General features: G+C 41.3%; 2 protein-coding genes across 4 annotated transcripts in view; one reads left to right on the forward strand and one right to left on the reverse strand.

Annotated features, from left to right (window-relative positions):
• slc7a3a (solute carrier family 7 member 3a) lies at positions 1-14,660 on the forward strand. 3 transcript variants are annotated; one of them, XM_039777135.1, is made up of 12 exons: positions 1-130; positions 8,594-9,228; positions 9,352-9,513; positions 10,092-10,275; positions 10,370-10,485; positions 10,869-11,091; positions 11,191-11,330; positions 12,723-12,825; positions 13,153-13,373; positions 13,528-13,694; positions 13,937-14,045; positions 14,139-14,293. In XM_039777135.1, exons 2-12 carry the CDS (start codon positions 8,862-8,864, stop codon positions 14,291-14,293), a joined length of 1,947 nt encoding a protein of 648 aa, XP_039633069.1. In that variant the 5' UTR covers positions 1-130; positions 8,594-8,861. The 3 variants fall into 3 exon arrangements, with proteins under 3 accessions (XP_039633069.1, XP_039633070.1, XP_039633071.1); XM_039777136.1 differs by lacking the exon at positions 1-130 and adding an exon at positions 900-1,021; XM_039777137.1 differs by lacking the exon at positions 1-130 and having other exon boundaries at positions 8,862-9,228; positions 14,139-14,660.
• Positions 9,770-16,597, reverse strand: part of LOC120543842 (ras-related protein Rab-39B-like) — a 20,059-nt gene continuing 13,231 nt past the window's right edge. The window contains exons 5-6 of the transcript XR_005636403.1: positions 10,327-10,506; positions 9,770-10,216 (exon numbers count right to left, since the gene is read on the reverse strand). The gene's annotated coding sequence lies outside the window, so the exon portion shown is untranslated. The remainder of the gene's footprint in view (positions 10,217-10,326; positions 10,507-16,597) is intronic.

Below are 16,597 nucleotides of genomic sequence, written 5' to 3' on the forward strand. Positions count from 1 at the left end.
CCACCTCCCATTGCGTCAGTTTGTTTGTACACACCCGCCCCTCCCGGCGGATGGATCAAAACCACACACGCTCAACTGAGCGGGATATTTCATCAGCAGCCACGGCGACAACGCCTATAAGACATTAAAGGTAATGGCTTTTATCATTCATTGATACAATTAAACATTACATTTTAGCCAAAGTCGTCTTGTAACGACATTTTATCCGCCCGTATCATTTATTGTACCTAGCTAGCTAGGTCGTAACGTTAGAAGTGGACTGATGCAATCCTCCCTCGTGTTGTGAGTTGTATTGGCGAACTGACGTTTAGTTTACAAAGAACATAACGTGCCTCATCTTTGCTTGGTGCTTCATGTTTGAGCTTAAATAATAATGTTTCTAGCCGAGCGTTTAACACACATTTTCCGTTTATTCACAGTAACGTTAGTTGACGTTTTGTGAGGCGACTTAATTTGTCATTTGAGCGGGGAATGAGTTTATAGTCAGATGCGTTCCCGGAAAAACCACATAATACAAACGGGACATTAGCTAAATAAGAGGTGACCGTTCTGGAAAACCGTTTAAACAGTTTTAATAAAACATTAAAGACTCGGCGCGACACGTTACTATGTTATCACTTGCTTTTTTCATTCATTGTTTTGGTCCTAGCCAAGCGCGCACCCTGCTAGTAAGGCGTGGGTTAACCATAATGCTGCGTTCAAAGACTCCTAAAGCGCCGAATTCCTAAAAATCTAATAAATTATCATTGCACAAAACTGACTTTATTGTGCAAGATTTGACTCTGAGATGACGCAACATTAACTCATTATGTATAAACGCTTGTGCGCTAAAATTGACAAGACAAGCACCAGTTCTGTGTGTACATAAGGTAATTAACGATGTTTCCGTAATCTCTGAAAGCAACATTTGCACCACGCGAGAACCGACCCGGAGCCACGTAGCTAGCTCATTCCCTGACAGATGGACAGACTATCAGCCAGATGAACAGCTGAACATCGGCCAATATAGATGACAATGCCTGTAAGTAAGGCTATTTTAAGTGTTAATTAATGTAGCTTTTTCTAGTAGCCTTGATGCCCAACACCCGCGAGTGTCGTCAAAGGCAGTGATCCTTTCGGGTAACTGTTCACGAGCTGTTGTCTGGGTCCATGGGGTTCCATGCTTGGGTTGCATCAGCCGATTTAAAGCTACTCCAATGTAGGGTAACTATTGTGGTGGTGAACAAGAGTAGAGAGTAGGGATGTGTAATGTGATCCAAACCTGCTTGTCGGTAGTCAGGTTGATGGAGTGGAGAGGTTGTTGCACTAACCAAGTATACGTCGACATGCCATGTTACTTTTAAAAAAAATTATTTTTACACTCAGTAATTTTCAGAGTACAGCAAAAATACAAAACCCCTCAAGGCCAAATCATTGAATGAGTCAGGTTTTGTCAATGCTGTTGCCATAGATTGTTGACTATTTATTATTGACAAATTAACAGTCCCGGATTTCTTATGGCATTACCATTTTTGAAAACGTTAAAAGACGTCAGGTTGTTTTTATTGGTCCGTGAGTGGAATGTACATCGTTTGCCAACCAATATAATAATAATAATAATAATAATAATAATGTTGTATACTTTTATTAATCCCGAAAGGGGAAATTACAATGCTTTTTTTTTTTTATATATCTTAGGTAAAGTTACACCTAGCAACAACTAAAATATACAGTCCAATACAAAAACACTCAAATAAATCTTACCTTGAAGGATGTCATGTTAATTTTTTTGAGAGGTGTCGATCCAATGCCATGGTCATTTTAGTGAGCTGAATTGTATTGCATTAAACTGAGAGGTATATTTACATCAGTGGGATAAGACTAAATATTAGAAACACCTCTCTGGACTGTCTATTGTACTTTAACTGTTGCACCGTGTTAATCACTTTAATTTAACCAAAAATACAATTAATTACACACACACACACACACACACAGGAAGGGTGCGTACCACACTTTTTCGTTTTAAACTCACCAGTCAACATATTGGGGTCTGATGTTCTTGGTATATTTTGGCATCAACCATCAAGTAAAAATTTTGACTTGGTATATTTGAGATTTCTTTTGTGTGATATTTCTAGGAGAAACTGGGAAAGGTTCCAGTCTAGTTTCTTATTAGTCAAAGCATAATTAAATACTTGGAGTGGAAAATTACATGGAACACTGCTGTCATGATTTTCTGCATACCTGGCCTCATCTTTTCTCACCTGTGTAACTTAGTAGCCATAAAGCCATATTTTGGAATTCTTAGGTGTCCAGCTGATCTGTTCTTATGTGTATGTTTGTACTTCTGTTCATGTTAATGGTGTTGGCAAAGGTGATGGGAAAGTGAACAGATCCTTAGTTTGTCACATTCCATCTGACAGCGCAGAGCAGTTTTGGCAGGAGTGCTGGTTTTCAGCTAGGTGACTTAAAGGGTCGTTCAGTTCAGTCTCAGTGGTCGGTCTGGCCACACATACTTTAGTTTACACACACACGTTAACAAAACACATGCAGCCTTTATGTGAAACCAAAGCGTATCTTATACATACAAACATATATTTCTGGCACAAAAGACGTACTGTTTGTAACTTCAAACAAAACCATTGTGTGTGTGTTTGTGATGCCTGAAGAATGATTCACTGACTGTACGGCCCGTCATGATACGGTATATCTTCCAGGGTTACGCAAGGTCACATGCATCCCTTTCAATGGATATAAACCCCACAGGGTACTGAACATGTTCCCTTTGTTCAGCGGCTGGCCCCACAGATAACAGTAAAGTTGTTGTTGTTGTTGTTGTTGTTGTTATTATTATTAGGGATAGACTGATACAGGATTTTCAGTTAATCTAAACTTTTGACTGTATTTCAATGCACATTTTGAGAAGAAGAAACAAGAAATACAATCAGTTTTTACTTTTCAGAACAAAAGCTTAAGCTGCCTAAAAGCAGCAGATAAAAAAAAATAGCATTTTGCATTTCTGAATTTTGAGACTAATATCAGGAACATGAGGTGCAGAATTTTGGAATAATGCAGATTCATGTTTTGGGTTTAACATGGGAGCAGATTTGTGCAGAACTTTGTGGTTAAAGGAAAGTTTCCATTTTCATTCCAAAAAATGTGTCTGGTTATATAACCATAGAGTGTTGTGGTTGTCGTCAAAGGTGGAAGTCAAAACAAAGCCATGCGTTGTTTGTATCGATAGAAATGAGAAGCAGCAACAAGCTATAATGAGGTTAGCTGGTTTGTCTCTTCTCCGAATAATCCTCTTAGAGTCCGTGGCAGCAGTTACAGCAATGCTAAGTCAAGGAACAGGACCATTATCCCAGAAGCCTGTTGTAACCGGAGCACTGTTGGCCCAAGTCGTCGGTCATAGTCCTTCCACATAAAGAGCCTTTTATTAGTTTGTCCCTTTTTTAAAAACTTGAATATACTTTGGTTGTGATGTTGCTGAAGAAAGTAAAGAAGGACACAACGAAACATAAATCATCTTGTCAAACCAAGTCTATTCATTATAAGAACAAGAACAGAAAATGGCTGCAGGCAGCACACTGCTCTTTTAATGTGGGTGTGTGTGTGTGTGTGTGGGTTGTTACGTAGTGAAGCTTGCCGACGATACATTCCTGAGACACACCTCGGTGCAACCTGGCATACAGTAAATCTGCCCGACTTTCACAAATGGGCACCCCTCGTGAAAACCACAAGGAAAAGATTAGTAGCTAGCGGACGTGACTGCATTGTGACATAGGGTAGAGGTGGCTCAAGCATCTACTCTGAGACCACCCTTATGTGAGGTCATACAGCAAGCAGGTCTGCATCTTTTGTAACCTTAAGGTGCCTGTAGACATGAAAGAAAATCCTACTTTGAAAGGAAAATACAAAGACATTTCCCAACAAATGAATAGTCATGAGTTTTTATGTTTTGATTAATTTTCAGTCAAGAATGAAATTGTCCCAATGTTAGGAGTGCTTTTACAGTTTGCGTAGTTTCAGTCGAGCACTTTTGTCTTGCTTCGTGAAGGTGTACGCGGTGTTGGTTCGAACCCCTGGGGAGATCACAGCCAGCTGGGCACAGTAGTTTAGTAATAAATGTTTATTGACACAGCATTGACCCTCTCAGATCTCACTTCCTGGTGTGTGAGTGGAAAATGCTACTGGAATGTCACACCAAGTGGGGAGTGGGAGAATATCCACTATTTACCAGTTTCCCATCAGTCTTCAGAGGGCTGAATGTTTATTGTTGGGTGCTCTCTTTGTTGTTTGTATTTCATTGTTTGACAGTGTTTGTCTTTTTTTCTCCCAACACTTAACTGTATTAGGCAGGATATTTTCTTTTGAAATGGTAAGACTATAAGAGCTTTGATAAATAGGTTATGTTGTTGTTATGGTATTAATAGAATATTGTCATTGTACTGAAACACTGTGAGAGCTTGTATCCTGCGTGCGATGAAAAAGAACAGGCCAAAGTTAGACCATAACAGCCTAATCTACAGCTGAAAATACTTAAAATCGGTCTAAAAAAGCAACACCAGTGATAACTGCTTCATGTTGCATTTGCAAGTGAAATAGTGGAGCAAGCATGTTCTGCCTGAAGCAGTAGATTAACATGGGTTTTAACTGGACACAAGATAAGAAGAAAATTTGACAGTGCAACAAAAATACACCATGTGAATGACTGTTGGCACTCTTTGCCCCCTCCCCCCCATCTTTGGTTTCAAGCATTATATAAGTGTGAAAAGGCATTTTTGCCTAACCTCTGATCCAGGTAGATTACTACAGTCACATAGTGCCACACAGTCGGCCTAGTTTTTGTTGCTGGGTTAGTGTTTCACTTCTTCTCTTTGCTCCCTGACTGGTGAAGTGACTTGATAGGCCTGAAATGTGCGTCCTCCTTCTCAGCACTTACACCAAGGAATCTGGTATCACTGCATTGATAGCTTCAGACTAGGTGCAGTGTTTCCTTTGATGCTGCTCCACCCTATACCATTCATGCCAAGCAAAATTCACTTTACAATGTCCAACATAACTTCTTTTCCCCACAGTAGATCAGAATTTTACTGGCCCCTTGTATATTTTTACTGGCCCCAAAAAGGAGAAACACAGAAAATTGTGGTCCTATATTGGGCATACCCTATGGAAACCCCTTTCCAGCACGACTAGACAGGCCTTAACCTGGAACCATCAAGAGAAAAGTCTGTGGAGGCAGAACTTAAGGAAACGTCATCCTAGATGGAAGCAGAGAAGACCATCCAACACCGAACCAACCAGCCAAATGCTCGTAAAATATGGCTAAGTGGCTGGTAGATTTGCTTCACTCACCAGCCCAAAACCAATGGTAATCTGTTGAGTGGCTGGTAAAATTTAAACATCACTAGCTCTTTGGCTGGTGAACATTTGGCACCCTGAAACCAGCTGTAGGAAGTTCACAAATGACCTACGCTCCCCAAAGAGCAAAATGGGTTGATGAATGATGGTCCATTTTACCAAATTGTTAATGGTTAGTCATGTCAGTGGCTGTTGTAGTAGTTGTAAATGTAGTCTAGTATTTGCAGATAAGAAACTTGCCTCGCCCTTGACTTTAGAAGCTAGGCTTTGCTGAGACTTGCATGTGCCTACATGTGCATTACCTCAAATAACAATGTGATGCAACATCACTGTAAATTTTATTTCAAACAATTACTCTATTACTTTACCAAAATAAAAGGCTTATGATCCCTGTGATGCTGGAGAAAATGGGAAGTAATCAAACTCAGACATAACATACCACAATAAAGAAATGTGAAAACGTGTAAGATTAGATGCAAAGCACTGAGCCATTTTGACCAAGACAAATATTGGATTGTTTTATGACATTCACACTTGCTTTACACACTATGTGTAAAGCTTGTCTCAGTGTTGTACTGTGGCTCTTCATGGACATCCCAGAGTTAAAGTTATGAAGTAGCTTTTATTTAATTACATTTTTAACCCTTCAAAATGACACCTCCCTCTAAAAAAGCACTGATTTACAGCATAGTCTTGGCTCCTAAAATTAGTCTTTCAGAACATAGAGAAGAGAGTATATTTAATCTGAATAAGTCACTCAGCAGGAGCAGCTGCGAGTACATTGCCTAATCTTGTTTGAGCAGATCAGCCTTAAACTTCACAAAGCAATGTAGTAATAGTTTAGTATCTTAGGCAGGCCCATGTTTCATACAACATTTTCTGTGGGATGTGCTTTGTTACATTTCAGCATTTACGTCACTGCTCGCAAATTTTAAGTTACATTCAATTTGTGATTTATGTCAAACCTTTCCGTGTGTGTTGATCCATCCCGGAATCTGACCGCCTCCAAAGACAAACAGAAAAACATTGTATCTGTCCTCCTGGTCAGGTGTGCGGTGTCCTTGGCCTGTTATGAGCTCTTCTTGCGTGTATGTGTGTGTGTATGCGCACGGAGTGTTTTGCAGAAACTGGTGTAATCATTATCATTCTGCTTTCCTGAACTTGATAAACACATCACTACTGACGTAAAATGTGTTGCCGCTGTCCTTGAGGATAGTTTCGTTTGTGTGGTTGTTGTTTTTTAAAATCATTGATAATTCACGGGACAGTAATCAATATAACGATGTACTGCATTTCGATTAAGGAACCATAACAATTATCACACCCAAATGCATTTTTACATACAGTATGGTTAAAGTAAAACTTGTCTTTCAAAGGAGATTTTGTTATACAAAGTTATCATAAAAAATTATTAAAGCACTACAGTACTAATTTACGGAGCCTCTAAGGGGACATGACCAAAAAAAATCTAAAGTTTAGTTTCATGTGCTCACATGAAAATTTCATGTGAGCACTTTAGATTCGTTTTCATGTGTGCTGACAACGTGCGCTTTAAAACCTATTTTGCGCTGTTATGAACCGTGCTAGTGCCACAGTCAGCAGCACTGCAGCAAAGAACTCCGCTTAAAGGATGGCGGCTAGAGATGGGTTGGAAACATTCCTTAAAAGTCTAAATATACCAGACAATATGATAATATATGATTGCATATATAAAACAAATATAATTAGGCCCATGAGCAAAGTAGTTTCGGCGACGGAGCCGTCTCCTCGAGTTCAACACCCCTTGGATCTAGTTCTCGTGGAATTAATCGAACATCCTCTTTCCTTATGTTTAATCCATTCTCCTTGTATTTTGTGTACAACTACATCCACTTATATCCGTGGAGTTGGACAGATGTTTGTAACTGTTCATAAATGAAAGTAAATGCCCAATCCAAATCGCTGTATCCCTTGCGCCAGAGACTTTAAAATCCGTTTTAAATGTCTTATCGAAACAATATAATGGTGACGACTTGCAAGCAAAGCAGCAATGTCCTTATAATGAAGACCTAGATTAAAATATAGTGCAACTAACTCCTGTACTGTAGTAATTTCTCTAGCTGTCACTGTCTCCAGTATGGCCCAATACATCAATATACACAGCTTTCATGTGCTCACACAAACGTTTTGCGTGCTCACACGAAAAGGTTTCATGTGCGCACGCAAAGGTTTCATGTGTACACATGAAAGTTTCGTGTGAGCACATGAAACTAAACTTTAGATTTATTTATTTTTTGCTCATGTCCCCTTAGGGGCTCTGTACTAATTACATTTCAAGGGTTAATAGTTAGTTATTTGAACTTGTAGTTTTTATATAGGGTAAGGGTCAGTTTTTATAGTTGCAGTGTATTGTATCTGAATATCAACCTCCCAGTGCAGCTGGTTCACCTTAGCGAGCTGCTAGTTCACGCTGTCCTCCTCTCCCTTGTGTATATTAGCTTGCTGAATTCAACCATGCCATCCCTTCACAGCCTGTGGCTTTCCCAGGCTTCTCTCTGTCGGCCTCTCTGCTGAAAAAACAACATGGGTAGTAGAGTGTTCTTTCTCACAGGAAGGGAGTGGTGAGGACTTAGACAAGGTGTTTTTATATGGGTGTGTACTATGGCACTATGGTTTATTTGTTGAGTAAAAATTAAGTAGGGTAGAATTTAAGTTTTCTTTTGTCTTTATGAGATCCTTCTGTGCCTCCTGCGTCCCGTGATGCGTTACCATTCCATAAAGTATCAGTTCTCTGGAAGTTGCATAACTGGTATTTATACAGGTGCTCGGTGTAGTGAAACCTGTATTTTCATCGTCTCTCCAAACCTGCCAACTGACTTATCTCCTTTTTGCTGAAGAGGAGAGGAATATTCCAGAAAAGTTTCCAACAACGCTGGTGCTACCTGGGTTCACATGGAATGCATATAAACCCCACTCATACGTATTGTGTGATCTATCACCACAAATAAACTTGACAATCAATGCTTTAAATGTTGATTTGTATAGCCCAGATGGGAGAGACAACGTCGAGGTGACATTCTTTGAGCATTTCTGTGTTGTCTTCTTTTTAAACCCTGTCATGTTTCCCTGCAGTTTGAGCACCTTTCCTGGAAAGAAATTATGCTGTAATCCCCCCTCACAGTGCCAAACACTGTGAAATGTAAGCTTTGGCAATTACTGAATAGTTCCCTGTTTTAAAATCTTGTTTTCTTGTTGTTTTTTCTCATAGGTCCTAATCTGCTGCTGCAAAATACTGTAACCACAGACCTGCCACTTCCTGTTGTGTGTGTGCTCGAGTAACTGTTGCCTAAGTCATCGGACCTGCACTAAAGGACCAATACTAAACAAGTACTTGGACCTAACCATCTGCTCAAAGTACTTTTACTCTCCGACCAGTCACACGTGTTCTGTTTAAGCTGTGTCAATCACACACACCCTCACTGTAAGGATTAAAAACGCAAAGCCTGGTTCAGCGCCCACACACAGTCACAGCAAATATGGCAAACAAGCTGTCCAACTTTGGAAAAATCCTGCTGCGTCGCCGGGCATTAGACTGCTCTGGTGAAGAGACCAGATTCGCCCGCTGCCTGTCCACCCTGGACCTCATTGCTTTGGGGGTGGGCTCCACACTCGGCGCCGGTGTCTACATCCTCGCCGGCGAGGTTGCCCGTGAAAAGGCAGGGCCTGCTATTGTCCTCTGCTTCCTCATCGCTGCGCTGTCCTCCATGTTGGCCGGCCTGTGCTACGCTGAATTTGGAGCCCGTGTCCCCAAAACAGGTTCTGCATACCTTTACAGCTATGTGACAGTTGGAGAAATCTGGGCCTTCATCACAGGCTGGAACCTAATCCTCTCCTATGTAATAGGTGAGCTCTCTAAAGTTTCAGAGGAGTTGTTCCAGTGCTTCCAAATGCATTTTTTATGTCTGCCAAAATCCCAAGTAAGAATATGTCTCCCAGTCACATACAAGTTTCTGTCTTCTCTTCTAGGTACGGCCAGTGTGGCCAGGGCGTGGAGCTCAACGTTTGACAGCTTAGTTGAGCAAAAGATCTCTGACTTCTTTAAAGCCTCCATGACAATGCAGGTGCCAGGGCATGTTCTGGCAGACTACCCCGACCTGTTCGCCCTCATCCTGGTCCTGCTGCTCACTGGTGAGTTAGCCCAGCTCATCATCGGTCATTATTTTCAGTGGTGATAGGATAAATATGAGAGACTGCAAGATGATTAAAATGATTTTTTTTTTTTATTCATACACTTTTCTGTACTCCTTTTTTTATTTTTTTTTTAATTGTGATATACTGAAAGTTTTACCCCTTCTTAAAGTTTTTAATTAAACAATCTGAGGAAGGAACATCCCTCTTTGGTTGAACTTGGCTTGCAACTCATTGACAAATGCAAGCTGTGACAAAGGTTTGTGAAACCGATAATGCTCCATAGCTTTTTTTTTTTATAAATGTGTATATTGAAAATGTGTTTAATAAATGCAGTCCACATTAACCATTGTTAGCATTGTATGAAAAACACTGCTCAACAACCAGAACAGTTGTCACACTAATATTGCTGCTAGTGTGACATGCCAGTAGCAGTGTTAGAAATAGATGATTGGTGTCGCCGACTAATGTTGGCATGTTGGACGTTATGAAGTACGAACACTTCCACCCACATAGCAGGACACGTTGTTATTGGTGCTGGAATATGAATTCTCTCTCTCCTCTCGGCTTGCCATCAGGACTTCTGGCCTTTGGTGTGAACGAGTCGGCGCTGGTGAATAAGATCTTCACCGGCATCAATCTGGTGGTTCTGGGCTTCGTTATCATCTCTGGCTTTGTTAAGGGGGACACAGCCAACTGGAACCTGACAAAAGAAGACTATGAAAGCTTCATAAACGGCACCAACGGCAGCAGCCTTGACAAGTCAGTATTTGACAGTTACTAGCAAATTAACTCCTAGTTTTACCATTTCACCTGTTTGATTGTTAAACTGTGCATCTTGTCTTTTGCCACTCAGAGTCGAGGAGGAATTTGGCGTGGGTGGCTTTGCTCCATTTGGCCTGACTGGAATCCTGTCTGGTGCTGCCACCTGCTTCTACGCCTTTGTGGGCTTTGACTGCATCGCCACAACAAGTGAGTGGTCGTAATATTTCCCTGATGAGTGATGTAGAGAAAGGGTTCACAGAAATGGCTATATAAACGGTAAACAGACATTATACACATTAGACACACACATGTGAAGTGGAACAGCTTTTGATATTGAGTTTTCATTCAATATTACATAAGTACACCTGCGATAGTTTTATTTTTTATTTTATTTTTTTATTTTTCCACATCATCTTTGAACAATGCTGTGCTGACGACTGAAGACTGCAACACATTTACGTAATTTATGATAACAAGCACAAAATCTCACCTGTTGGAAAACATGATTGATTGTCTGTTTCCCTTTGTTTCATGTGATCATTTTTTATCAACTAATCCTCATTTATCCCCCCCCCCACCATTGTCCTCAGGTGAAGAAGCAAAGAACCCAATGCGTTCCATACCTGTTGGCATTGTCGCCTCGCTGCTGATCTGTTTTTTCGCCTATTTTGGTGTGTCTGCTGCTCTAACCCTCATGATGCCATACTACCAGCTGAACTCCCAGAGTCCTCTGCCTGAGGCCTTCAGCCACGTCGGCTGGGCTCCTGCCAGATATATCGTGGCTGTGGGCTCTCTCTGCGCTCTGTCCACCAGGTAAGGAGGGAAATTGCATTCTTGCCACAGTGTATCTTCACATAACACTATAAATAAAGCTTTTAATATTTAAGTTTAATACTATCGATCTTCTCTCAGTCTCCTAGGCTCTATGTTCCCCATGCCCCGTGTAATCTACGCCATGGCAGAGGATGGGCTGCTGTTCCGTATTCTGTCCAGGATCGACACTCGCACAAAGACTCCTCTCCTGGCTACCATCGCTTCTGGCGTTGTTGCAGGTAAGCTCACCGCCTCCATTTCATGTTTTCTCTTCTTGTCTGTGTGTTTATCTTTACCCATGTATCTTTCTTGTCATGTTTGCTGTTCATTGCTTCGGGCCAGCAGGCTGTCTTTGCTGTTTCTATCCTGTGCTGTTAAGTTTGTCAAGAGCTGTCGTTTATAGTTTTTTAGTTAGTTTCAACACAAGGTTCTGGGATCTTTAAGTCCCCAGAACTATTTTGAAGGAACTAGAAGGTTCCTTCAGCCCATTGTTGTCTGTGTTTCCACAGCGGTCTAAAGACTGAAGAGTAGGAAAGTTATTTTGCTGACGTACAAAACAACATGAGGGCTGCTGGTTGTCGCAGGGGTAAACGCACTCTGCAGACTGAACGTCAAAAAGTAACGTTACCTGAAAACAGCGTGTAGTTTCTTTTTAGCATTTCACATCACACTTTCAGTCACTATGACCACTACTACTGTCAGAAATGTGCCAAAATATGAACAATAACGTCGCTGTCAACAGGCTTATCTGCTAATGTTAGCTACCGACCGTTACCTTGAAACCATCCAGCAAATAGACCTGAAACCGGTGATTTAACGTCACCACTCATTTTACACAGTTTAACAACAAAACAAAACGCTGAGTGAATATTACGAGCTACGTTTTTCATGTTTGTTTTGAGTGGTATGCACCCCAACTAACCTGGAAAACGGTTTTAAAACCGTAACGTCAATACAGCATGTCAGAGGAATACAGCGTCTCCTGCAAGGGGGTAAGCTTTGCTTCAGAACTCGAACCTCCTATGGCGCCATTTTCATGCTACCTAGCCATCACCTCCTGTTAGCATTCCACTGACTAGCATTCATTTTGAATAACTTTACATCTGAAGCGTTTAAAGACTCTATTTGTCCATTGTTTAGTTCGAAAGAAACACAACAATGTATAAAAGGCTCCATTACCTTGTATCTCACATTATGGCTCCGTAGCAGACGTTTTTATAAAAATAGGCTAACGATTGTGTCACATATTAGAGGAATTACCGTATAGTACAGGATAAGCTTGCAGGCAGTTTCGACTTACATGAGCTGTTTAGGTTTAATTACTAATGTTAACTAGCATTTTAGTTAGCAATAATTAGCCTGTGACTATGTTATCTCCTTACGTATACCTACGCTCTCCGTCTCTGTAAGATTGGGAATGATTGAGATTTCTCTTGGCACAGCTACCAGAAGACTTACAACTTTCAGACACGTTGCTCACGTCACATTTACGTTGTCTCTCTCAGTTGGAGGCTGCGCAGTAAAGCTGGCCATCACCGGAAAAGTGCTTCTAATAGCCTTCACTGGTCTCCGTCCAGAGCAGTGCTTGCAGCAGTGCAAATGTTCAAATCAGTTTTTACTTCTCCTTACAGCGCTGATGGCATTCCTGTTCGACCTGGCAGCTCTGGTTGACCTCATGTCCATTGGAACTCTGTTGGCGTACTCTTTAGTGGCCATCTGTGTCCTCATCCTCAGGTAAGCAACTTTTTATTCTCTACAACCACACTCTCAAAGTTGTCTAGTTTGTAATCTTGTGTTAAATACTCTCAATCAGCTGCTGCACTAATATCATTATCAAGTATCAATGAAGCCAGTTTAAAACAATAGTTGTATCATAATCTGTGTACAGATAAAGTAATCTCCCATAGGCAGTGGACTAAACTGAATGAAATGTGTATTTTATGAAAGCCCCTATTTTTATGCAGCCAATATTTCTAGCTATTGGGGGTTGTTTCTAGTTATGCCACTGAAAAATATCCCTCTTTTTTTCACCCACTCTGATATACTTCTTTTCCTCCACAGGTACCAGCCAGGCAGCCTGAGTTCGCCGAGCCAGATGGAGAAGCTGGTGGAGCTGGTGGAAGGGGAGAAGGTTGCCGTCAGTGGAGGGGACAGTGGTGACGAGTACGGCATGGAGAGGCCGCTCCGAGAGGCCTTCACTGCCAAGCTGCTCTTCTGCCCAAGTGGAAAGACCCCAACGCAGACCTCTGGGAATATTGTCTACGCCACCACTGCTATTATTTGTAAGTGTGTCTGGGAGAAATCTAAAGCTGGAAGGAAAGTTGTTGACTTGTCTCAGCTGATAAATGCGTTTTTTAACAGCAAATAAGATGTAAGAAATATGTAATAAAATAAGCCACCATTCTAAATAACTTTCTCTTTCTTGCCTCTCTGCAGCGGTTTTTATCACTGTACTGTGCATCATCCTGGCCAACTTTCTCACAATGCTGCAGGCCGGGCATCCAGCAGTTGTGGTGCCCTGTGTCATCTTGACCCTGCTCTGTATCGTCTGTCTCGTCATCATCTGCAGGCAGCCTGAAAGCAAAGAGGCTCTCAACTTCAAGGTAATGATCGGACCCTGAATGTTACAGAAAAGAGATTTCTCTGTTTTGTCTTTGTTTTGGCAATTTTTACACGGTTAGTGACTCCGAGTGGCTAAATGCCCACCTCCTATTTACCTTGGCACACATTGTTCTCTGATTCTCTTACTGAGTGGTACTTTGACCAGAACCAGTCAGGTACATTTTAAAATAGTTATGCTGATTTTTGTTTTGTTTCACATCCTTCATTTCTCTGTCCTGTCAAGGTCCCTCTGCTTCCCTGGTTGCCCCTTTTCAGTGTTTTCGTTAACATCTACCTCATGATGCAGCTGGACCGGGGTACATGGTGCCGATTCGCCGTCTGGATGGTTATCGGTACATTTTAAAAATTACTAATTGTGTTTTTATTTCTAGTGCTATTCATGTGACTGTTTTGTAACTTCTTGTTGCCTCTCTTCTATCCTCCAGGTTTCGCCATCTACTTCCTCTATGGTATTAGGAACAGCAGTGAAGCTGCCAAAAGGTCCTCCCCACGCAAATACGAGCCCGCACCGCAGACCGAGAGGCCGATTTACAAGGGCGCTCCTAACGACAGTGACGTGGAAGTAGGCAGCAGCCCTTGATACACACACATGTAGACCTGGGGAGTGTTGCCAGAGCATCTACACTCATTTTAGCAGTCTGGTTGAACTGGCAGCCAAATGCTGCAATGGAGGCGGCTTGGAACGCAGCCCTGGGTTTAAAGGGAGGAGAAGCAAGAAAGCGCCACACACACGTCTTACCTCTGACTTGGAGGCTGATTAACTTGATGGCTAGACGCTGACAGAGCTTTCTGGCCATGGCGTCTGCAAAACCGGTCAACGGAAAGCCTTTCCAATCCCTATTCAGCCCCATTGTACTGAATTTGGTTGCAGTTCCACCAGAATTCCACTGGGGGTGATTGCAGGCGAGTGCAAAATAAACGGGACTCTATGGAGCTAGACGGCTAAATTTGTCTCTTTTGCCTGATTGTCGTTGAGAAATCTCAGATTTGATTTTAGTTTTTGCAAGTTCAACATGGATTATAGGTCGAAAGTTGAATGAACGAGTACTTATGTCCTTTCGATTTCTTACAGTTTGAGTCGTTGTTGCCCATAGCACGCTAGCATTCTGCTAATGAATGCTGATTGGTCAGTGAAGGACTGATTACAACCAGAGGTCCCGCTTGACTGCATCCGAAGCGGAACCAGAATGTCAGAGTGAAAATTTCGGCTTGGTCTTTAAAACATTAGAAAACCTCTTTCTAGCATGTGTCTAGATAACATAGGCACAGGCTAATTATTGCTAACTGATATGCTAGTTAACATTAGTAATTAAACTTAAACAGCTAATGTAAGTCGAAACTGCCTGCGAGCTTCTCCTGTACTGTACGGTAATTCCTCTACTATGCGACAGTAAGTCGTGTGGTTATGACACAATCGTTAGCCTATTTTTATAAAAACGTCTGCTACGGAGCCATAACGTGAGGTACAAGGTAATGGAGCCTTTTATACATTGTCGTGTTTCTTTAGAAATAAACAATGGACAAATAGAGTATTTAAACACTTCAGATGTAAAGTTATTCGCTGTCAAAGTGACATCAAAATGAATGGCAGTCAATGGAATGCTAACGGGGGGTGAGTGCTTGTTAGCATCAAAATGGCGCCATAGGAGCTATGCTTGCCAGATGCTCGCTTACCCCCTTGGGTATAGCTCCATAGAGTCACATTCATTCTGCACTCGCCTGTGAGCACCCGGAACAAGAGTGAAACTGCAACAAGTTCAGAAGCCGGAAGTAACGAGAGAGTGGAACTTATTCCCTTATAAGAAATTCTTTGGCGTCTGTTTCTATCCGTCTGTTTGTACTTAGCCTTAGCCCTTCTGGGAGATATTTACCTGCCTATAACACATGCTTTGAATGGACCTAACTAACAAAGCCTTCAGTAGAGTTAACATGTCTAGTTTATTGGTCCTGGTTTATTGCACCAGCTTGTTTGTTTCTTTGTAAACAGGGTAGCACTGAGTCTGTGTGGTTTACAGTGTCAATCAGGGCCTCAGTGCAGTTTGGTCAGTAGCACATGGACAACGTTGATCTATACTGTACAATTGAATGTCTGAGGCTGAAGTACGTGCTTTACAGATCATCCTTGTGCCCCCCGCTCCCAGAGAACAGCCATACAGCAAGTGTACTCGGCACCCTTTAAAATCGTATGAAATTAGTTGTTTATCGTAAATTATCCATGTGTGTTTATCCATGTCTTGCATATTGTGACTGTGTTGCAATGGTATTTACAGGCATTTTGGGGCCTTTGTTTCAACCTAAACCAGATAACTAAAATGTTTGGTTTTTTTAAATGCTTTTAACAGCACAAAGGATGACAAACTACTTTTTCGACCCTTCGATCTGTATGAATGTTTAATAATCCATCTAGTTAATTAGCTAATTCGATTTCATTTACATACTTGCGCTGTCTGTTCCATATTCTTTGCATGGCTGTACCCAGAGATTTTCGCAGCTCTGAGGAATTTGATTAGATTTGCACTTAACAAGCTCCTTAATCACAATAGAAGTTTAATTGATATATCTGTCCACCTGTGACTGATCTGGGAGCTGGGGATGTGTTTCTGAACATGGGGTCTGTCTTTCATTACCACTAAAATATCATATTCACCTTTTTGTTTATACTTGTGAAAAAAAACTCACAAAGGTTCTTGTTTAGTTTCAATTGAAACTTGTTCTCTGCAACTTTATCTGCTGAGTTCCCATCACTTTTATTTTATTCAACCGTAATTCATTTTTACTACTTATATTTACTTCTACTGATAGAACTGTTAATATTGAAATGTTTATAGTATTGTTTGTTTGGGATTGATTTCTTTTTGGCTGGAGTAATGAAGTTCCACCATTG

The sequence above is a fragment of the Perca fluviatilis genome, chromosome 16 (assembly GCF_010015445.1).
Source record: "Perca fluviatilis chromosome 16, GENO_Pfluv_1.0, whole genome shotgun sequence".
NCBI classification, from domain to species: Eukaryota; Metazoa; Chordata; class Actinopteri; order Perciformes; family Percidae; genus Perca; species Perca fluviatilis.